The 23,646-nt window shown below is 42.8% G+C and overlaps 1 protein-coding gene across 2 annotated transcripts in view; it reads right to left on the bottom strand.

Annotated features, from left to right (window-relative positions):
• LOC125465755 (TLE family member 5) overlaps positions 1 to 23,646 on the bottom strand; it is a 117,018-nt gene that overhangs the window by 10,946 nt on the left and 82,426 nt on the right. For both annotated transcript variants that reach the window (XM_048559544.2, XM_048559543.2), the window contains exons 5-6: positions 1,741 to 1,803; positions 1,481 to 1,555 (exon numbers count right to left, since the gene is read on the bottom strand). In XM_048559544.2, coding sequence (XP_048415501.1) covers positions 1,481 to 1,555; positions 1,741 to 1,803 — 138 coding nt within the window. The remainder of the gene's footprint in view (positions 1 to 1,480; positions 1,556 to 1,740; positions 1,804 to 23,646) is intronic.

Here is a 23,646-nt window from a genome sequence, read left to right as displayed (position 1 = left end):
CTGAGAGGTTAAGGTCTGGAATGCACTGCCTGACTGTGGTGGAGGCAGACTTCAAAAGGAAATTAAACTTATTTGAAAAGGGAACAATGTGCAAGATTTCAAGGAAAATGGTACTAAAAGTGAATTGCTTATTCAGAGTCAGCACACATACAGTGGACCAAACGGCCTCCTTCTGCATGGCCACAGTGACCCACTCCAATCAGTCAAAGTGTGTCCCTACAACAATATGAAAGTGATAAATTATAGAATCATTAACATTGTAAAATACACAGGTCTGACAGTGTAGATAGTCAACTTACAGTGGATTTGGAAACATTGGACAAATCACCTCCAAACATATCTTTGCTGTCTCTTGCAAGAGAAGGGAACAAGACTAATAACATCCCATGGTCGAGCAGCCAGCACATTGACCCTCAGGCACATGAGCAGCGGCTTAGTGGAGGGTGACGGCTGAAGGAAAGGAAGCCCAGAAATAGCCAAGTGCCAATTTAGAAGCTATTCCCTTAGAGTGACCTTGCCTTGTGTTTCAAATGGATGACTTAAGTGGGGCAGTATGGTAACAGGCAGCTGAATTATCTTGAGGAGGAGACTTACTCAGCAATGCTTTTATTGGAGGACTTCAGGTAAAGAGTCTGAAGTATGAGGCAAGATCACAAAGGAAGGAAGGCGTCGCCTTCTGCCAGTAAATGTTAAGTCTCCAAGAGATACTGGCTGCTCTCACTTTCCAAACACTCAATGTCAGATTTTATCTGAGAGTATTAGGGAGACATTTTAAAAGTGTAAAGCATTTAAAAGCTGCATGACGAACGTGCATTCTCTGGAGGTCCTAAATTCAATCCTCCAGCCTGTGCTGGGTCAGTTTGCCTCATCGCAAAGTTCCAAATCGTTACAACATAAGGCACAGAAACAGAAGTCGTTCATCCCATCCAATGAGTTCAAGGCAGATTGGATATCCTCAACTCCACCTTCCTGCTTTTGCCCCACAATCCTCAATTCTATCACTGATCAAAAATCTCTCTCTGGATGGGAATAAAGGAGGCCGGAAGAGGAGAAACAGCCAGGGCGCTCACACCGTGTTATTAGGTCGGACTCCTATGAGGATATTAGGGAGGGCAGGTCGAAAATTAGCTGGGGTGTTCTGTGTGGTTGAATACTTGAGCAATGTCACTTAGGACAGACATCAGAGGCAGATAGTGCTGACAGAACTGTTACTTGTTCTATAAGGGGATAGATCCCCTCCAGAAGAATTAGGAAAATTGTGAATTTATTGCTAGTTTGCATTGTTACAAGTAACTGCTTAGGTCGCTCCAAGTCCCCACAACCCCCAACCTCTCATTTGCACGTTTCTCACCCCATCTTTTGGCATTACAAACAGCCTTTGAAGCAAAAATCAAAGAGTGAGCCAGGATTCTGATACAAGCCTCATTGCTGGACTCAGTGACAGTGTGCGCACGTATGCAGATGAATAAAGTGGACATACCCTGATGACAGTATTAAGCTCCGGTGCAGTCACCTGCTTTGCACGTTCTATGGCCTGCACCACCTGTTGCTGATGCTAAAATAAAAGCAAAAGACAAATTAGTTAAACCATCGACTTTCAAAACAGAGAGATGGTGAGCACTAAGCATTATTTTACAAATCAAATCAGAAGCTGAGCTACGACACCATTAAAAGTTAATGACTCTTGCATTTGCACACGGTTTTAACACAGTCAGTCAAACTAAACTAAAATGTAGTTACCTCCTGAGACAAGAAGGGGATGACTTGAGCACAAATTCCATTCAATCGTTTGACAATTTCAGCCTATGTGGAAGAAAGGAAATATTTAGTTCATTTCAAACACATTTACGACTGCGTACCAATCGTTTTTGTTGCAGTGTGTCTCACAAATCTCAATAGGCTTTGCGTAACCAAATAAAATTCCCACCCAAGGCCAAGGTGAGAGACGGCACTGCAGCAAAATCCAGTGGCAGCTTTAATAGCAAACAAGTTTAACAAAATGAAGATCCCTTTAAAACATTAAGTTATAAATTGATATGACATTTCATAAGGAAAGTAACACTGAAAAGAAGGAGGGAGGGGGGAAGAGAGCGAGAGCGAGAGAGTTGAGACAGGAGAGTTTATTCCAGGAGGGATATGACCTTATAAGCCACAAGTGGTTGATTAAAACTCTCGGCACCACAGAGTGCAGCTCTTTATTCCACTGGCACAACTGCAAAGCATTAAGAAATCCATATGCCCGGAACTATTGACTCGCAAATCATTTTGGTTTAAAAATAGAGGTGTGCATGATCATGACAGGTTCACATAAGTTAAACAAAGAGAAGCTGTTCCCATTAGTTGATTGCACAGGGAGTAGGGGACACTGAGCAAAAGATGTGGGCTGAGGGAGTGAGGAAGAACACTTGCATGCTGCAAGCATTAACGACCTTAAACTCGTTTTTGCGAAGTCTTGTGGAAGGAGTGTCTAGCAATTACTACAGAAGAAATTGGACTGATGCTTGAAAGAGGAATAAATATGCAGAGCTACGGGGACGGAGTAGGGAAGGGGAGAGATTCCATTACCTAGAGCCAGCAGAGAGATAATGGGCCAAATGGCCTGCATCAGTGACTGTTCTGATAATATGTCACTCTTTAGAAACAAAATCTCTACCACTTTGCATTACCTTTTCCAAAGTCATTAAATCAGTTAATTTTCAACAAGTGAACTCAATCAAGAGACAGAAGAGGAATTTCTTCTTGATGCGTAAATGCATTTGTTAAAAAGAATTCAGGGGACTTCTTTTAGGGTCAAATATTCAAATATGTTCAAGCTCTGCCTTCTTATTCCTGATACAAGCTGACTGTAGACAGCTCCAGACTGCCTGTTATAATACACCCATTACAAAAATGAAACTACTGCAAATGCTAGAAAATCAGAGATAAATCTGATTGGTGGAAATGTTCAGCAGGGCTGGTAGCTTGTGTAAAGGAAGAAACAGAATTAATGCTTCAGTCAGTTGAAAGCTTACAGACCTGGAACATTAAGACTGTCTCTTTCTCGATAGATGTGGCAAAGCTGACAAGCGTTTTCAACATTTTCTGTTTTTAAGTTTGTATTACTGTACTAATGCCTGGAAGAGGTTCCATCTCCCTTCCTCTCAAGGGGAAGGAGATAAGGCATTCACAAGATATGGGACAGGATGTGTTCCCAGAGAGGGGTATTGGAGAATGGGTGCTCTCCTGCACATCACCTAGCACATCAGCAAGGATGGCAATACAGCCACTCGAGAATGGGGCTACCTGTTTAAAAACCCCTAGACAAACCTGACTCTTAAATCTCTCCAGTCCCTCAGGATGCGAACCAAAACCAAAAAAAAACAGCCGAGTTGGTTTAAAGCTGTAACGAACCTCAACAGGTTAGTGACGTTATCTGAATCTTTCTGAATGTAAAACAATCTCAAAAAACTGTGGATGGTAGAAATCAGAAACAAAATCAAAAATTACTAGGACAACTCAGCAGGCCTGGCAGCATCAGTGGAGTGAAAACAAAGTGAACATTTCTGGTCTAGTGACCCTCCATGTTCTGAAGTGCTCGCATAGCAATTTCTGACTCTCAAGATATGGCTGACTCGTAACAGACTCGTAATTGTGTGCTCTTTGCACTGTCACGGAGATTTAGTGCAATTATACAAACAGAATGTGGAAGAAATAGTTAAGCCGAGACAAGAATGAATTAGCAATGTGCTCCTTGAGTGTTGTTCTAAATACATCACAGATGTGCCCCAGTGTGACCACACAATAACAGACCTACAACAGCAGTACTTCACCTCACTGTTACATGTTTTAAAAACTCTCTCCAGAGACACTCCAACTTGTAAAGGACAAAATCTATACAGATGCTCGTACTGCAGGGTGTTTTTCACAGTCTAAATTGTGATAGCACAAAAATTACACCTGGATTGACACTTCACTAAAATCTGAGTGGCAAAACAGTTTGTGAATTCAAGAAGAATTGAGGGCTATTACAATCCACAGTCTGTTTGCCTTTTAGCATCATGGTAGTCACACCTTACAGTGTCTTGTACGTACTTGTATCTATCCAGCTCCTTTAACATAGTTAAAATGCCCTGGGGATTCAGAAGAATACTAACAAATATGAGGTTATCCACTTTGGCAGCAAGAACAGATATACAAGTATTTCTAAAATAAGGCGAGCTTATGGTCGTGTAGATGCACAAAGGGACCTGGGTGTCATTGGAAATAAAAAGTTGCCGATGGCTAACAGTCAGTCACAGTAACCAATTAGGAAGAAAGATGCAAAAGAATTGAGTACAGGAGTAGCAAATCTGCATCCTATTTGCAGCACCACGCTTAGGCTGCCCCCAGAGCACTGTGTGCAGTTTTGGCCCCTTTCCTCTTAAAAAGGATATTATTGTCCCAGGGAGGAGTGCAATGAAGTTTGAGCACATTGTCCTCAATCTCTTTGCCACCCTGGGAACACAGAGCTTGTATTCTCTGGAGTTTCAAAGACTCAGAAGGTATCATCGAAACCCACAAAATACTTAAAAGGAATAGAGTCAGGAGAGATGCAGCTAAGATGTCTCTACCAGGTGGGGAGACTACAACCAGGGAACAAGTCCAAAATAAAACAGGGATTTAGGACCAGGGTGAGGAGATTTTTTTTTAAATCGTTAAACTCAGGAAGCTGAGAACCTTTAGAATTCACTGCCCTCAAGGGCTGTTCGAAGCTTGGTCTTTGAATGTGTTTGAAGCAGAGATTGACAGATTCCAAAACACCAATGACAAAGGGCTACGGGGTAGGGTGGGGAATAGTTGCAGAAGTGGATGATCAGCCTTGATCATAAGGGAGTGGCAGAGCAAGCATGATGGGCTGAATGGCCAATCCCGTTCCTGAAGTTTGACACCCGATTAGATCAGGTGACATTAAGATCACTGACCAAAATCTTGATCAAACAGGTAGATTTCAATAGAAACATCTTAAAAGATAGACAGATAGAGAGACATGGAGTTTTTGCCATTGAATACCAATGCACCATTAATGGAGTTTAAGCCTAAATCACAGCAAAAGTTTTGATTTATCCATACACAAATCACTTATTGATTAGTCAGTAATGGAACAAGACATGAGGTAAGGCCAACCCCAGCGGAAGAGGCAGAACTTAAATCAATATGGAGGTGAGACTTAGGGGGTTCGGGTACACAGCTCCTTGAAAGTAGTGTCACAGGTAGATAGGGTGGTGAAGGTGGCACTTGGCATCGGTCAGGACATGGAGTATAGGAGTCGGGATGTTGTGAAGTGGCTTTTAGAGTACTACTTCCAATTCTAGTCACCCTGCTAAAGGAAGGGTGTTATTAAACTGTGAAAAGGTGCAGTGAAGATTCACAAGAATGTTACCCAGAAACAGAGGGCTTGAGTTATATGGAGAGGCTTAATGGATTCAGACCTTTTTCACTACAGTGCAGGAGGGAGGTTGAGGAATGATCTTACTGGAGGTTTATAAAATCATTAAGAACATAGGTAAGATGAATAGCAAAAAGTCTTTTCCCTATGGTAGGGGAGTCCAAAACTAGAGGCCATGGCTTTAAGATGAAAGGAGAACGATTCAGAGGGACCTGAGCTGTAACTTTTTTCCCCCCAGAGAGGGTGGTGCATGAATGGAATGAGCTGCCAGAGGAAGTGGTAGATGTGGGTACAGTTACATTTAAAAGACATTTGGACAGGTACATTGATAGGAAAGGTTTTGAGGAATACAAGCAAAAAGCAGGCAAGTGGGACTAGTTTAGTTTGGGATATCTGGTTGGCACGAATGATTTGGATTGAAGAGTCTGTTTCCATGCTGGTGTGACTCTAAGTATGAAGTACTGTAATGAAAACCTCTGTAATCCTTAGATAAGATTCTGCTAGAAGATTGGAAGTTGTGCAGCTTGGAGCCTGGAACTCTGTTGCCTTAACATCATGTATATATCATTCATAAAGAAAACCCATCTGGTTCACTAATGTCCTTTAGGGAAGGAAACTGCCATCCTTACCTGGTCTGGCCTACATGTGACGCAAGGCCCACAGAAATGTGGTTGACATCTTAGCAGCTCCTGGTGCAATAAGTCCTGACCCAGCCAGCAATGCCCTCATCCCGTGAGCAAATTTTTAAAAAAATTAATAAGCATTGCTCAAATTCTGCTTCAAAAAGTATGGTATGAACTTTAAGGAGTTCAGAAAGAGAACATCGGTGGGCTGTACATAAGCCTGGAGTTCCAGAAGATGATCACCTGTTCTACCTAAGCACTCTGATATATCACCACCTTACACACATCTTTTCAACAACAGTTGAAATTGAAGCTGCTGTAGGGATGAGAAAGTGAGGAAAAGGCAGCTCACTGTAATTTATTTCATAGATAGTAGGAACGGCAGATGCTGGAGAATCTGGATGAACACAGCAGGCCAAGAGCCTCAGAGGAGGAAAGCTGGCGTTACGGGCCCATTTCCGAAGAACGGTCTAGGCCCGAAATGTCAGCTTTCCTGCTCCTCTGATGCTACCTGGCCTGCTGTGTTCATCCAGCTCTGCACCTTGTTATCTCTTTGCAATTTATATTGAGCATTATGTTGAGACTAGATCTATAAACAGTTTATAGTCAGACGTCAATAGTACTGAGGCTGAAAACACTTCTGATGTCAAAGCTTTCATACATTTTCCTGTGAAGATACTTCAAATAATATGGCCTTCTGGTAAATTCAAAAATAATGCAGGTTTTGTTTCTTCCACCCACCTAAATAGAAAGGTGGACAGATTCATTATAATGAGCCTGCTGACATAGTTGATCAATTGCATAACACATCAATATGCAAGTGTGGCTTTAGGCACAGCTGGTGCAGAACATTACCTGACACACACACACAAGCCGCTGAGCTCCTAGTCTTTGGGGAACTAGGTGTAGTTTATTAAAGTCAGTCCGCTTCAGGATTCTGCCTTAATCAGCATGGAAACAAACTAGTATGCATTAAAACGTGGGCTAATTGGTGCCTCCAAATTATTAATGAAGCTGCTGACTGGAAGTTCACATTAATGCCAGAAAAAAAAGAGGGCTTTCTTTTCCACTGCAAAGTATAAAGATTGCGATGTGGTGCTTTTTCACCAGATCATGAAAAATTGGTAACACAGCCCCACTTAATCTGCACTATCAACACCCATTTTCCCACCTGCACCACCTAAACACTGCCCCCAACACACTTTCTGTCAGCTTTATGAAGAGTCACCCAGACTTTATGAATGCTGCCTGGCCCACTGTGGTCTCCAGCATGGTTTTCAGTCCAGTCTCAAAAGAACCTTCTATATTTTCTTGCAAAATACGGAGAGATTGCAACTGGTGGACAAACAGACAGATAACACTGCTGTTGAGATTCTGACAATGAACTGATATCACCAGGGTGTCAGAAAAGACTCTTCTGAACAAACATTACATCACTAGAAAGATAGCCCAACAGTCATAATGAGTTAGAGATAATGGGAACTGCAGATGCTGGAGATTCCAAGATAATAAAATGTGAGGCTGGACGAACACAGCAGGCCAAGCAGCATCTCAGGAGCACAAAAGCTGACGTTTCGGGCCTAGACCCTTCATCAGAGAGTTGTTTAGAGCACACAAACTCTATAATCATCATCACTCAATATTTCTATAAACTGAGAGATAAGAATTTATATTATTGCTGAGAAACCTGGATTTTAAAACGCAGTTAAATAAATTTTTGGTTTTCAATGCTGTGAAGGTCTGATTTGCTTTTTGCTTTAAAAGGAATGGTTCAGAAAACCATATTTCAAATAGGAAATTCAAAACAGCCATTCCAAACTTAAACTAAAAGACAAGCAAGCTAACTGGAAGATAACTGCTGCAATGTTGAACTTCTATGATCTACAGAAACAGATGGCCAATGGTGTAGAGTTTGGGCTGGGTGTGCAATGATGTTGAGGGACAAAAAGATGAATTCCAGCAGAACTTTTGTTTTTAAAAGCTTGCAGAAGCCTTCAGATGATCAGAGCTGGAAATAAGACTTGAATTGATTTAGCAGCCCATTAATTGTAGCTTTCTTCCCTGCTTTTGTTTCTAAACTTAAGTGCTTTTGTTAAAAGTACATTAATAACTTCTTGAGTATATTCAGTGACTGACCACTCTGGTGAAGCGAATTACCAATGTAAAAACCTATCCCAGATAGACAGGATAGTGAAGGCGGTGCTTGGTATGCTTGCTTTTATTGGTCAGTGCTTTGAGTTTAGGAGTTGGGCGATCGTGTTGTGGCTGTACAGGACATTGGTTCAGCCACTGTTAGAATGCTGCATTCAATTCTGATTTCCCTGCTACAGATGTTAAAATTGAAAGGGTTCAGGAAAGCTTTGCTAGAATTTTGCCAGGGTTGGAAGGTTTGAGCTACAGGCAAAGGCTAAATAGGCTGGGGCTATTTTCCCTGGAGGATCAGAAGCTGAGGGGTGACCTTATTGAGCTAATCATGAGGGGCATGGATATGGTGAATAAGCAAGATTCTTTTCCCAGGGTAGGGCAGTCCAAGCCAGAGGACTTAGGTGTAAAGGTGTGAGGGAAAAGATTTTTAAAAAAAGGGTGGCGCACGTATGGAATGAGCTGCCAGTGGCGGTAGCAGAAATGGGTACAATTTCAACATTTAAAAAGGCACCTGGATGGGTATATCAATAGAAAGGATTTACAGGGATATCGGCCAATGTTGGCTAATGGGACTAGATTAATTTAGGATACCTGATTGGCACGGATGTGTTAGAATGAAGGGTCTCTTTCCACACTGTAAGACTCCAGGACTCGATGACTAAAGTGTATGATGCACTCTGGAATCTGACTTGTCTGATTATTACCATCAGTTGGAACCATGAAATAACAAGATGCAGAGCTGGATGAACCCAGCAGGCCAAGCAGCATCAGAGGAGCAGGAAAGCTGGCATTTTGGGTTGAGACCCTTCTACAGAAATGGGGGGAGGGGAAGGGGATTCTGAAATAAATAGGGAGAGGGGGGGATGGTGGATAGAAGATGGATAGAGGAGAAGACAGGTGGTGAGGAAACAGACAGGTCAAAGAGGTGGTGTTGGAGCCACTAAAGGTGAATGTGGGTGGGGAGGTAGGAGGGGATAGGTCGGTCCAGGGAGGACGGACAGGTCAAGGGGGCAGGATGAGGTTTGTGGGTAGGAGATGGGGGTGGGGCTTGAGGTGGGAGGAGGGGATAGGGAGGCAAGAAGTAGGTTGGCAGGTTTTGTGATGCGGTAGGGGGAAGAGGAATTTTTGAAGCTTGTAGCTCACTGGCTCCGACCCCGCCTCTTTGACTTGTCTGTCTCCCCTCCACCTATCTTCTCCTCTATCCGCCTCCCCCTCTCTCTCTATTTATTTCAGAATCCCCTTCCCCTCACCCATTTTCTGAAGAAGGGTCTCGACCCGAAACGTCAGCCTTCCTGCTCCGTTCATCCAGCTCGATACTGTGTTTTCTCTTGATGGTACGAATTCTTATTGGAAAGGTTTCTCCTAGGTTTGCTGTCGAGAGACCTTTGCAATAAAAATTGTGCCACTCTTAGAGAAAAACAAAAGCCATTGCTCATTTGGCCCAAGGTTTCCACAATATAAACACAAGTTTTTGCATGCTTAACCTTTTGTTATTTGTTTGGCACTCTGTGCACGATGGGAATTTGAAGTAGTAACCCCACTGTAACAACCGCAAGAGCAAAATCTTCTTCAGCATTATAAACAAATTGACAAGTAATGCAGCCTCAAAGCACTTCACAATTAATTGTTTAATAACGTGTAGTTTATGAACTGTTAGATAGACAAGGACAGTGGCCAATCATACAAACTAAGGTCACTATCAATCAACAGACAAAAACCTATCAGCTTTTGTGTTAAATCCCCATGATGCTGATCAAGAGAGAAACACTGACCAGGGCGATGGGAAGAAAAAAAAATCTACATTTCTTGAAATGGTTCTACTGGATCTTTTACTCTTAACTCAATGAGCAGATGGGATATTACTTCAGCATCTCAATTAAAGGTACCAGGAAATTTTGGGTTCAAGACCATCGATCCGTCAAGCAGGTAAACCGACCTGACAATCCAGTGTGACAACATTTTTTTCAACTAAGTAGTTAAGCCAGAATCCTACATGCACTTGAAGGTGGACATGAGGGAACTCTATTCCAAACTTCGAAGGTGAAGCCTCCACTGTCTTAGCCAAATAGCCGTTAAGCAACTCAAAAAGCAGGCAATCTTGTCATTCTCACTGCTGTTGGAGACCTTGCTTGCATAAATTGGCTGCTGTGGTTTAGATATTATAGCAGCATTCAAAAACACTTCATTTGTAAAGTGCTTTAAGACACTGGATAGAGTGCATTTCACCATCTCAGTTTTCTATTCCAACATTTGAATAAAACACTCACATTTAAAAGTCTAATTTTATTTCAAAATGGACTTCATATCCGTTAAAACTAATTTATTTCTGAATGACCCCATTAAAAACAGTCTCCATGTTGCAAATTAATGTATAAAAAAGCTCACATTGAGGTCACTTGTATCCCAGTACAGTCAATATCAACTTCAATTCTCTATCTACATTTATCGCCAACCACTCCCCATGAACCACAGACCATTCCTCACAACACCCAAAATTAAAAGCTGCAATCCATTACAGCAGAGAAGGAGAGAAATTATTTTCCATGGAAATTAGCATTTAATGTGATCGTTTTGCTATGGGGGGAGGAGGGGCCTTGGTATGAGAACATTGCCTGTTGCCTCTGGGGCTTGGTTTCAAATCCACCAGTGGGGAGCTACACGTTAAAGATGCCAAGTGATGAGAGTTTGGGTGGTCTGCAGACACTCCTCCTAAGAGAGGTGAGCAAAATTGACAATTTCTTTTCCTCTTACCGAAGAGTATATTGTGTCTCAAAGGACCAAGTTAATTTGATCCATTTCGAATTGCACTTGACTTTTTAAGTTTCCCTCTCATTTATAAAGGCGACCCTTTTCTCCCCTTCTCCTTTTTATAGATTTTTAGAAGGCATTACTAATTAAGCTTAAAACCTTTCACCCCAATCCCATTTTCAGAATACAAAGTTCAACCATAAGACATTAAAGCACAAAATGGATTTTCTAGGTAGTTGCTAAATTACCACAGATTTCCCTCTGCCTTTTTACTTCTTTATCAAACCTAAAATGAACAGAACTGACTTAGTTCCTTTCCATAAGCTTTTGTTTCTTTACATAAAGGGTGAAATCAGCTGGAACCAAGCATGTAGATTGCCAGGTTCAATTTAAGCAACAAATGACTTATCCAGAATACAACCGTACAAGTGTACAAAAGAGACAGAATGAAGAAAATTACATTCAATGTTACAGCAATTTGCATTTATATAGCACCTTTAACATAAAAAGATTAAAAGTCCTAAAATACTTCATAGAAGCACAAAAATACAGAAGAGCAGAATGAGCCATGGTGACAGGACATGCACTGCTTGAAGGATGGAGAGGACAGATTTAATCACACAGTTTGCACGAGGTAACTCGGCAAATACATGAAGGGGAAAAGATTTGCTAGCCCATAGCATACAGTCATGAAGTGACACTAGTTAGAATAGAATCATAGAACGCCTACACAGTGTGGAAACTGGCCATTTGGCCCAACAAGTCCTCACAGACCGTCCAAAAAGCATCCCACCCAGACCCATTTCCCTACCCCTACATTTCCCATGTCTAACCCAAACATCCCCGGGCACTGCGGGCAATTTAGCAAGGCCAATCCACTTACTCTGTACGTCTTTGGACTGTGGGAGGAAACTGGAGCAACCGGAGGAAACCCACGCAGACGCGGGGAGAACACGCAAACTCCACACAGGCAGTCGCCGGAGGGTGGAATCGAACCCAGGTCCCTGGCGCTGACAGGCAGCAGTGCTAACCACTGAGCCACCGTGCCGCCCCAAATTCGTATAAAATAGCCAGCACTGACTTGATGGGCTAAATAGCCTACTCCAAAAATGCATCATTCTAGGGCTTTGGAAACAAGGGAAGACTTGAGTGGACAATCATCACTGGATGATTCCCTCAGAATGGCTGCATTTACCACCAGAACCAGAGATAACAGAAAACTGCCATTTGATTCAGGCAGTCAGTATCAGCGTCTGTCCTTCACACAAGCCCCAGCCTCAAATAACCATCCTGCTCCCACTACCCTTAACAGACTCACATTGTAAGATAATATATCCTTTATAGGATAAATGTTTGGAAGTCCAATGTTTAAATCTTGGTTAACTTGGATAAACGGAATGGGTTAATTACTGGGTTTAAATCACATGATAGTAAAACACAGGTCTAAAATTAATTAAAAGACGTATTTAGGGCTACTAGAGAGTAGAAGTAGTACATACTCTCCAAGCAATGCTGCAGCTCAGTGTTAAATGAGGAGGAGAGCTTGTACTAATAACACCAAAGCTGGTGGGACAGAGCAACAATGAGATAAGCTATTTTCAAAACAAGGGTCATGACATTAAAATTAACACCACATCATTTAGGAGTGAAGTCAAAAGCATTTTTTCACACAAAGAACAATAAAAGTTTCAAGTTAACAATCCTATGGAGCTGTTGAGGCAGGTATTATTAGAACTGAACTGAGAGTACGAGATGATCAGGCAAGAGTACTGGGGGATACAAAATCCAAGACAGGTGGATGGAGACAAGATCCAAGTCAATCATGATCGAAGGACGGCATGGTGCCTCAGTGGTTAGCATTGCTGCTTCACAGTGCCAGGGACTCTGGTTCAATTCCATTCTCTGGCGACAGTCTGTGTGAAGTTTACATATTCTCCCTACGTCTGCATGGGTTTCCTCAGAGAGTTCTGGCTCCCAAAGACGTGCAAGTTAGGTGGATTGGCCATGCTAAATTTCCCTAGTGTCTAGGCAGATTAGCCATGGGAAATGCAGGGTTATAGGGTGGTGGGCTGGGTCGTGCTTCAGAGGGTTGCTGTAGACTTGATGGGCTGAATAGCCTGCTTCCACATTAAGGATTTCATGACAGAACAGTTTGAGGGACTGAATGGCCTCTTCCTGTTTCCATACTTCAATGGACTGATGCCAGTCACAGAGTGAAGCATTTGGAATGGACTTCCTGCTATCGCCATGGAGGCAAACACCTCTAGAATCATCCCAGAATGACAGGTGAGAGTGGGAATGAGTGGTCCCAGAATGAGAAGGCAAGATAGTTCAACCAATGAATGCTGCAGCCACAAATCTCTCCTGTTTGGAATATTACCTTTTGGAGACACGAGCAGCACGCAGCTAAGCTCGTTCTACCATCCTCTTCATGGCAGCTAAAGTATGAAGCTTTGTTGAAATGAACCTTTCGCACAGAAACTTGTGATGGCTCAGTAGATGCAGGCGATAGTTGGAACAGTAGAAACAGTGTTTTACAAAGTTCCAACAGCCTCCAATCCCTAAATCCTTGCCAAGCAATATTCTCTGAATATCCCATCTGGCAGCAGCACCAATTCACTCGCACTTTCACAAGTGCACACTCTATTTCGAGAGAGTTCAGTCTTGTAAAAGGGCTGCAGCACACCAAGGGTTAATCTTTTTCCACTGAGCTGTCAACTCATACCAGAGTAAGAAGAACAAAGAGCAGAGATTACAGGCAGATTAAGAGATCTGAATAATGGCCTGAAGACAGTTATTTGCTGAAGCGTCTTAATTTTATTTAGATACTTGGAAACTGGACCGATCTGACCACCGTTGCTATGACAATAGGAGCAGAGACCGCAAATTGCTTTGCTAATCGCACCACTTATTTTCCAGACAGGCACTGAATTGCTGCTGTAGCCAGGACATCAGGGCCTGATTGAATTAGCAGTTCCCTCAGTGATAATATGCTTTACTAAACCTCATTGATCTTCCAAGGTAGGCAGTAAGGATGTAATGATTACAGCCTTCTTGTAAACGATTAATCATGAGCAGTGATAGACTAGCATGAACATTCACTGGAGCCTTCCACCTCTAATATAAATGTGCACATATTTTATTTCTCCTCTTGGCAAAACCCTCCTCGCCCCATGTTGGAAAAAAAATGCAGCTCATTTTATTTCTGAGCTTGTGGCTGTCAATTTCTTTTCTTCTATAACGAAGACTATGCATTAGCACTGATGGCCATTTCCATACCTCCAAAACTGGGTGTTTTTTGCCCCCCAGGACAGTACGACTGCACATAAGCACATGAACACACCTTCCAGTGGATGACAAGGTGATTCAGTGACAACACCACAGACAAGTATCAAAAGGAGGCTTTTAGCACTGCACTTCAATAAGGAGGTCAACATTGCTCTGGAGTACATTTACCCTTCACTTGAAGCCCGTGACAACAAACTGGCCTTAATCATCTTCTGGGACCAGAAGAAAACTGCCTCGCAACTGTCACATGCATTCCTTAAGCTGAAAAGCAGAAATTCCCATGGCCCTTCGCTGCTTCCCATCTCCATTTTGTCCGAATCATCCTGGAGGCATTTAGGTTTCTTGCTGGAGTCTAGCTTCATGGTTCAAATAGCCATCCTTTACACACAAGCACACAAGAGCTACCACCTGCCTTTTCATCACAGGCATCACTGTCAAAGTTGGTCAGCGTGGGACCTTACTCCACACAGAACAGTTCCTTGGATAGCCAGTCTCCTCTATTTATAATAGAACCCTTCTGCTGCTAGTACCCTCATGTGCCTATCCAGCTTCCCTCTAAATCAATACCTCTCAAGGCCAGTTAAAAGGTTCATTACTATGGTCTTGGACAACCATAGCCTGGCTGAGAATTTCTCTTGTTGTTCATGGCTTGAATCAGACAAGAACCTGAAGCTGTACAACAAGGCTTTGCTGAAGTAGCTAGCTGTACTGAGCTCCGCTCATTTGTTTTCATCTCTCAAAACAGACTTCTTCCTTGAACAGTACTTCAGAGTATGCTTACATCACCCAGCCATTTCACTGTTTCTTGGCACAGTCAGTTTGCCGCTGCACGTGTTTTGAGAACTGTTGTGGAAACATGGCAAGTGGCAAAAAGACAGGCTTGGAATTCAAAGTGTAAGCTGTGGTGCAGTTGGTTGCTCCCTTAACTCTGGGTTTGATTCCCATCCCCAGGCCTAAGTATAAGAATAAAATTGCACTGGAGTGTCAATCGTGAAGAAAGGACTGCATTATTGGAGGTCAGGGCCCCAAAATAATTTTTTATCCACCTCTGTAAGCTTGGGAGCTACTTTTTGATTCTCACCAACACTTTCGTCAGCTGATGCAGTCAATTAGTAACAATCCCTTTTGTATTTATATTGATACATGGGCATTCAGACACTTAGAAGCAGAATTAGAAGAATTCATCAATATCCTCAACAATCATCAACTCTCCACTGAACTTTAAGCTGCAACAAACAACAAAACTATTCATTTCACAGACACCATAAAACTCGCACAAAACACCAGACTTAAGTTAGGAACAATAAATCATTTTCAAAATAACTGACAATTCGACACACAAAAAAAACCCCTAAACATATCTAATGGGGGGTGCTGAGGTTACAGCTAATGCATTTCCATCAGACGGTTAAGATGCAAAATTTGAGCCAGACAGTTACAACACCTCTTCCTGCATCCAATACTTCCAATCTCAGATTTAAATTTGACAATTGACAGTGTTCAGTATAATTGCATCCATACCATCCTTTTCTAATTTAGAAGCTTCAAACTCATGCAACCTTAAAACTAGAGATTCCACATGCATTTGTGAATTTGTTAGCTCAGTTATTTGAAGTTTTCCTGGCTTCCAGTTAGTCGGATATTTGTTTGCTGATATTTTTTAAAAATGGTCCTCACTCCTTGGGAGCATCTATCTCCTCCCTTGCAGCCTTGGTGCTCATGTATGACCCATTTGCAGTCTCCATCTCCCTCCACTCCCTGGCAAAGATGCCTCCGCACTGCAACTCCATCCCCGTCCCCGTCCCCAGTCCACAGTCCTGGCAAAAGACAGCTTCAGCTCCCCTACAGAGTCCCAAGAGGCTGTAATTTACTTGCTTGACTGCACCTCCAACCACAGGCATTTCTCGCCAGGATTTGCTGATGATGGGAGAAAAACAGAAGATAGCTCCACCCCAATGCTGTTGATTCCACTGACAGCCGCTACATTCTCACTCACGTGGCTGAATTTTCCTGAGAGCTTGAGGCACTTGAGGCAAACTCACCTGGAACCATATTTCAAAGAAACGTTAAACCGAAGTACCCCATGCCTGCTTGCGCAGGATGTGAAAGCTACCATGGCGCTATTTCATACAGAAGCTGCAGAATTCTCCCTAGTGTCCTGGCTAATATTTATCCTTCAATCCATATCACAAAACCAGATTACCAGGTCACTATCACACTGTCCTTTGTATATTTGAGATGTCCAATGGTCATGAAAAGACAACCTTTGTGCAAGATAATAAAATGTGAGGCTGAATGAACACAGCAGGCCAAGCAGCATCTCAGGAGCACAAAAGCTGACGTTTCGGGCCTAGACCCTTCATCAGAGAGGGGGATGGGGTGAGCGTTCTGGAATAAATAGGGAGAGAGGGGGAGGCAGACCGAAGATGGAAAGAAAAGAAGATAGGTGGAGAGAGTATAGGTGGGGAGGTAGGGAGGGGATAGGTCAGTCCAGGGAAGACGGACAGGTCAAGGAGGTGGGATGAGGTTAGTAGGTAGGAGATGGGGGTGCGGCTTGGGGTGGGAGGAAGGGATGGGTGAGAGGAAGAACAGGTTAGGGAAGCAGAGACAGGTTGGACTGGTTTTGGGATGCAGTGGGTGGAGGGGAAGAGCTGGGCTGGTTGTGTGGTGCAGTGGGGGGAGGGGACAAACTGGGCTGGTTTTGGGATGCGGTGGGGGAAGGGGAGATTTTGAAGCTCGAGAAGTCCACATTGATACCATTAGGTTGCAGGGTTCCCAAGCGGAATATGAGTTGCTGTTCCTGCAACCTTCGGGTGGCATCATTGTGGTACTGCAGAAGGCCCATGATGGACATGTCACCTAAAGAATGGGAGGGGGAGTGGAAATGGTTTGCGACTGGGAGGTGCAGTTGTTTGTTGCGAACTGAGCGGAGGTGTTCTGCAAAGCGGTCCCCAAGCCTCCGCTTGGTTTCCCCAATGTAGAGGGAGCCACACCGGGTACAGTGGATGCAGTATACCACATTGGCAGATGTGCAGGTGAACCTTTGTGCAAGTATTTTTTTTAAATCACAACTATTAATATCACTTCTATTTGCTATATAATTTCATAGCAGTTTTAAAATATTCACTTGAAAGTGATTGTCACTGGTTGGGCCCCTCCCTTGAGAAGCTGGTGAGCTACCTTCTACTGCAGACCATATGCCCATTGGTTGGCCCACAAAGACATTAGGGAGGGAATTCCAGAATTCTGGCTCAACAACACCAAAGGAACGGTAATCTATTTGCTAGTCAGGATGGTCTTGGAGAGCGTTAGTTGGCTGTTAGTGTTCCAATGGATCCACTTCCTTTTAGATCAAAGTGCTTATGGGTTTGGAAGGCATTAAGGATCTTTGGAAAATTTCTGCCTCTTGTAGATGGTACACGCTGTTGCTATTGGCGGTAGAAGGAGGAGTGAATGTTTGTGGATGCGGTGCCAATCATGCGGGCTGCTTTGTTTTACATGGTGTTAAGCATCTCAAGTGCTGTTGGGACTGCATTCACACAGCAAGGTGGGGAGTACTCCATCATACTCTTGAATTGTGCCTTGTAGATGGTTGACAGGCTTTGGGGAGTCAATGATTCCAGTATTCCCCTAGCCTCTGACCTGCTCTTATAGTCCCAGATGTTGATAATGGGGGATTCAAAATCAAAATAAAATAAAATGACCACTTAATCAGTGTTCGATCATGTTTTTGTTTGCTCTTACATTGCTGTGCCAAAAAGGATGCCAGCCAAAAGAGTCAGGATCTTGGGATAACATCCAAAATAGACAGAACAGAGACAGAGACAACCAGCTGGTGCTGTAAGCATAATTCAACCATTGTAATGGAGACTTTACAGCTGAATAGCTCTTTCCTACCCATCCACAAATTTACGTAACGTCTCACAGGACTATCAGTTGCTGGAAGAGACCACAGCATTAAAACAAAAGCAGTCAAGAACATTTCACCTGAGTGTCATGGCCATCTGACTTTTCAGGGACACTGCTCTGGCCTAAAGTCCAGACTATGTTCAAGCCCACAGTCATTTGGCCATGAGCCAGTTGCAACACCATCTGGGTCAAGCTAAAATTTTGAAGTTCAGGAGATGATATAAAATTAGAAGATCTTGGGGTGAGACAGTAATTTGACCTGTTGTGCCCTAATGCAGTTACTTAAAAGGAACTATCCACTTAATCTCAAATTCCTACTTTATGTCCCTTGATCATGCAGCTTTCCTGCACCACCCCCCCCCCACCCCACCCCCACTTTTTAAACCTGTACCTCATTCAGTTTTTCCCTTGATTTGCCCACTAAATGTGGCATCGCTGATAAGGCCAGCACTTATTGCCTGCTCCTAACTATCCATGGAAAAAATGGCAGCAAGCTACCTTCTTGAACGGCTGCAGTCCTTGGAGAGTAGGGAAGGGGGCTAGACATAGTAATCAGTGACAATGAAAGAACAGTGATACATTCCCAACTCTCAATTTTGAGTGGTTCGGGAAAAGGCAGACAGTGGTGCTCCCACGTACCTGACACTCTTGTGAAAGTCACCATTGACTTTCCTTCTGTCATCCTTTCAGACAGTTTGTGTCAGGTTAAAATAACTCTTTTGCCAATTAGCTTAAAACCTTTATCATCCAGTTATTAACTCTTCTACTCGAGTAAAACTGACTTGCCCCATCTTTCTTATAAAAGCCAAAATGATTTTGCAAGACTTATTAAATCTTCATTGAGCTTCCACTTCACCATGTTCAACAAAACTAGCTTCTACAGTCACTTAATGTAACTCAAGTTTCTCAGAGTCATACAGCTGGAAGTAGAGCCCTTGGTTCAAACAGTCCATGCTGAAGATAATGCCAAACTAAACTAGTCCCATCTGCCGGATCCTGGCCCATATCCCTCCAAACTTTTCCTGTTCATGTACTTATCCACATGTCTTTTCAAAAATTACAATTCTACTCATATCCGACACTTCCTTAGGACATTCATTCCGCATGTGAAACACCCTCTGTGTAAAAATTTGCCTCTCATATCTTTAAAATTGCTCTCCTCTCACTTTAACAGATGTGCCCCCCCACTCCCGCCGAATCTTGGTACCCCGCCCCCATCCTAAGGGGAAGACAACTACCATCAACTCTATTCATACCCCTCAACTATTTTTGTGATTCTCCTCTGCAACCTTTAGGACCACAACATTGTCTCTCTAAAAACATGGTGCCCTGAACTGGATGCAATATTCCAGCTGAGATCTAATCTTTGTTTAATAAATGGTTCAGCGTGAAGGAGTGTGATATTAAATGAGTAGGGAGCAAAGAGACAGCAGATTTAGTTGCTGAGGATTGCAGGAACACACAAAAAAAATGAACTAACTGGTAAAAGCTAAGTGGGACAATCAATGCAGTTTTGGACTTAGTACATTATGCTTCTCAAGTGCAAAGGAATTTAAAACAATGAGATATATTTATAAGTAGAAGCATGGCATTACTGTAGTCACATACATAAAGTGTTCCAGTTTCAGCTCACCACCAGCTTAGGAGCAAGTCATTTATCCATCAAGCTTATTTCACAATGAGATCATAGCTGGTCTGCAATGTAACTCCATATTCCAACGGTTTGTATTTCTCAAGAAACGTTACATAGGTGTCAATGCGCAGGAGACCTTCATTTCAGAAAAAAATATGCTTCAAGGAACCTCCTGTATGAAGGTACACAATTCTTTGAGAATGTCCATCAGGAGATGGTGGTATGCAAGGAGAACTGGAGAAAGAAACGGCCAGTAATCTCAAGGCCACGGTTCAATTTCACATCACAGAAAAACCTGCCTGCCATATATGGGATTGGAGATGTGGCTCTAGGATCAGGTTCCTCAGCCATTTAAGGATCCAGCAATCCCATGGCCAGTGACAGAATTTCTGTCAGTGGTGAGTGAATGATTACCTCCACCAATGCCAACTATTCACACAGACACACACTCTGGAACAATCAGTACTAAACGAGATTTGGTTGAATATTTCCCTCATATTATTTCCCCATAGAGAGACTGCTACAACGGTGACACCCATTGACAAATGCTCGAATAAATTTACCTTCTAACTACTCAGTATTTTCAAGGAGATCGCTTGGATCAGTCTCTCACAGGGTGAAAGAGTTGAAGACTTGACTTGAAGGCAATGTGCAACTGACTATGGCACAGCCAGACTCAAAAGAAAGAAACAGTCCAGTTCAACATCAAAGAACATGCGAGGGGCAAGGTTTAAAGGTGATGTATAAGGCAATTTTTTTTTTTTTTTTTTACACAGAGGGTGTCTGGAACTCGCTTCCAGGGGAGGTGGTGGAAGCAGATACCATAGTGACTCTTAAAGGGCATCTTGACAAATACATGAATAGGATGGAAATAGAGGGATATGGTCCCTGGAAGGGTAGAGGGTTTTAGTTGTGACAGACAGCATGTTGGTGCAGGCTTGGAGGGCCGAAGGGCCTGTTCCTGTACTGTAATTTTCTTTGTTCTTTGTTTGCTCTTCTGTAAGATCTGGCATGCCAGTCATGCTGACCTTGAGCAGCCTGGCTCAGACACCCACTGAGAGTGAGTGTCAGTTAAGAATCTATGACTTCGAAACAAAATCAACTATTATTGATTACGAGAACTGTCCTTTCCTTCACATTCATTCCCAAGTGTCTGTAACAATTATTTAGGAACCACATGATGTTAGCCTTTTTAACCATACAGGTATGCACGATTAGACACTTTTATAAAGCTCCCAAAAGAATCAACAACAATCACAAGAAAATCACGCATCAGCTAAAGTAAAAATAGCCTTTCAGCTCAACTTGATTGCAACCTTTCGGAAGCCTGAGATAATGAGAACTGCAGATGCTGAAGAGTCCAAGATAACAAAGTGTGAAGCTGGATGAACACAGCAGGCCCAGCAGCATGTTAGGAGCACAAAAGCTGACGTTTCGGGCCTAGACCCAGAAGCCCGATATTGTTACACGGAGATCAGCAAGAAAATGGAGGAGCAGTGAGGGATGGGGGACGGGGTGGGATGGTGGGAGAGAATCAGCGAGAAGAGAGGGGAGGAGCGGTGAGGGCCAGGGGGAAGTCAGCGAGAAAAAGGGGAAGAGTGGTGAGGGACGGTTTGGTTACTGAGCAACAGAAGAGCATAGGCCTGAAAGAATTTGAAACAAGGATAAAAATGTTCAAATAAAAGCATTCCTGAGGAGCTAGAAAATGCAGGAGAGGTGTGGGCTAGAAACAGTACATAGCACAACTTTGGTTATGATGAATGACAATAATATATTTTTGAGGGTATACAAGTAAGGGATGATATTTGAGGGGTACTGGACCTCGCTGTTCCTATCATGTCATTTTTATTATCCACCTGACTCCCTGAAACATATACAGCTTCAGATAAAAGGAAAATTACACTCCAAGCTAGACTGTTGTTGCTATTTAATGTCCCCATGCATTCAGTCCTGAGCCCATCGTCATATTCTCCTAGTAGAGCAGCTGATATTGCTATAAAATCAAAATTTTGGGTTTCCAAGGGGTTAATAGCAAAAGAAAAGGGTTAAAAAAGGGTTTATTTTTGTGGTTACTACCAAAAACATTTTGTCAGGAGAATATTTTTCAGAGTTAAAGCTCATGAAGGCTTTATTCAGCCATTATGGCCCACTCTGAAGTGTCCTGTGACTTGAATTTATCTAACCCTATTAGCATATTAAAATTTTTCTGCCCATTTTGCTTTGAAAGCACATTTTGCAGATAAACAGATTTATCCAATTTTACTTACAAGATTCAACACCAGAATTTTTGTACATAATTGGTCAGCCAGACATAATTAGGACAGAACTGATTGTGGAAGAGAGAAACAGATTTCAGCAGGTGAGGAGTTAATCACACATTATGTTTCACATTTTAAAAACAGAAAAGAGACTTTGTACATCAGTTGGAATAAATCTTGGTCCCAGTGCAGTGGAAACCTGTTAATGAAAAATCCACGTGGTGAGCAAAACATTTGGCTTATCTGATCATTAAGCAAACACTATTAAAGTGTGTGTACTGATCTTGCTTGGCCGTATCAGGTCCAATGAATACATAAGATTCAATGCTATTAATCTAGCTCTAACAGCCGGTCTGTATTAGTGATAAGAGGGTTAAAAACAAGCCTATTAAATATTCCTTTGTCTTGGGTTCCATCCACATATACATTGATTAGTTTTACCACTCTGCTAGCATATTTTGCTCGAGACCATTGCTACTTTGTCCACTACACTGTATGGTCTCAAGACCTGAATGTGGGCCCTCCTTAACACTGTCAGGACAAAAGGCCGTCATCTTCAGTTCTTGCCGAAACTGCAACTGACCTCTTGTCTGACAAGAATAGCCCAATAAAATAAAGCATACCAATATAAGGAGAGAGAGTCAGAATTAGGTCAGTTCCAGAGTGTATTGAATGGTTACCCTCTTTGATGTATACATTTAAGACAGAGAGACTCAGTTACACAATATTTCACTGGAGCTCTCCAGTACAGTGACCATTACAAAGAAGACAGCCGGCAGGAAGTTTGCACAAGGCAAGATCACCCACTGGCTTGCCACACCTCACTTCTGAAGGTTCAGATTGTTAAAGAAAGCAATGGACACCTTCAGCATCAAGATGGGCGAAGTCTGGAAAAAAAAATCAGTTTATACACCCAAGGGAGAAATGGAGTGATGGGGCAGAGATGGTCACCACTGGGAGAAGATTGGCTTGGTGACAAAATGGATGTAGGGAGCAAAGCAGAGAAATGGGGGACAAGTTGTACACACCCCCTGATCGGCAAAGGTGAGTAGACAAATAGGCCACCTTGGACCAAACTCCCAAGAGCTTGTCTTCTCCAAGATCTGTTAATTCCCTGGGCTCGGGGAAGTCACCATCTTTGTTTTCAGGTCCCTTAATGGCCCAGTCACTACCACGTCACAAATATAATCCATACTTCAATGTCCTGTCGGGGTGTGGAGATGGAGGTGGAGGTGGTGGTGGTGGGGTGAATATCACTTACAGATCCCAGCCAGCAATCCCATATGCACAAGTAGGAGTACAAATATCCTGAGGGGAGATGCTGAGATTCAGCTACAGGGCCCCACAGTTGATAAAGCAGCCACTATGTGAAGGGTGAGTCATTGGGCATGTTCACTTGGTCAGATGGACGCAACGGGAGTCAACTCTTCCAGGAAGAGAAACATAACATGGGTGCGGGTGAGTTAGGGAAATCTGGCTGCTGTCTCTCTGTACAGATAGTAACCTTCACCTTAAAAATCAGCTTGTTGACTCTAGTTGGATTTTAGTCATGAATAAAATCCATCTACATGCAGCTCCGCCAAAATGTCTGCAATGCGGTTAGACAATGGCTCCCATCCCCACCCAGGAAACCCACTG

The sequence above is a fragment of the Stegostoma tigrinum genome, chromosome 30 (assembly GCF_030684315.1).
Source record: "Stegostoma tigrinum isolate sSteTig4 chromosome 30, sSteTig4.hap1, whole genome shotgun sequence".
Lineage (NCBI taxonomy): Eukaryota > Metazoa > Chordata > Chondrichthyes > Orectolobiformes > Stegostomatidae > Stegostoma > Stegostoma tigrinum.
This window is presented reverse-complemented; position numbering and strand designations above follow the sequence as displayed.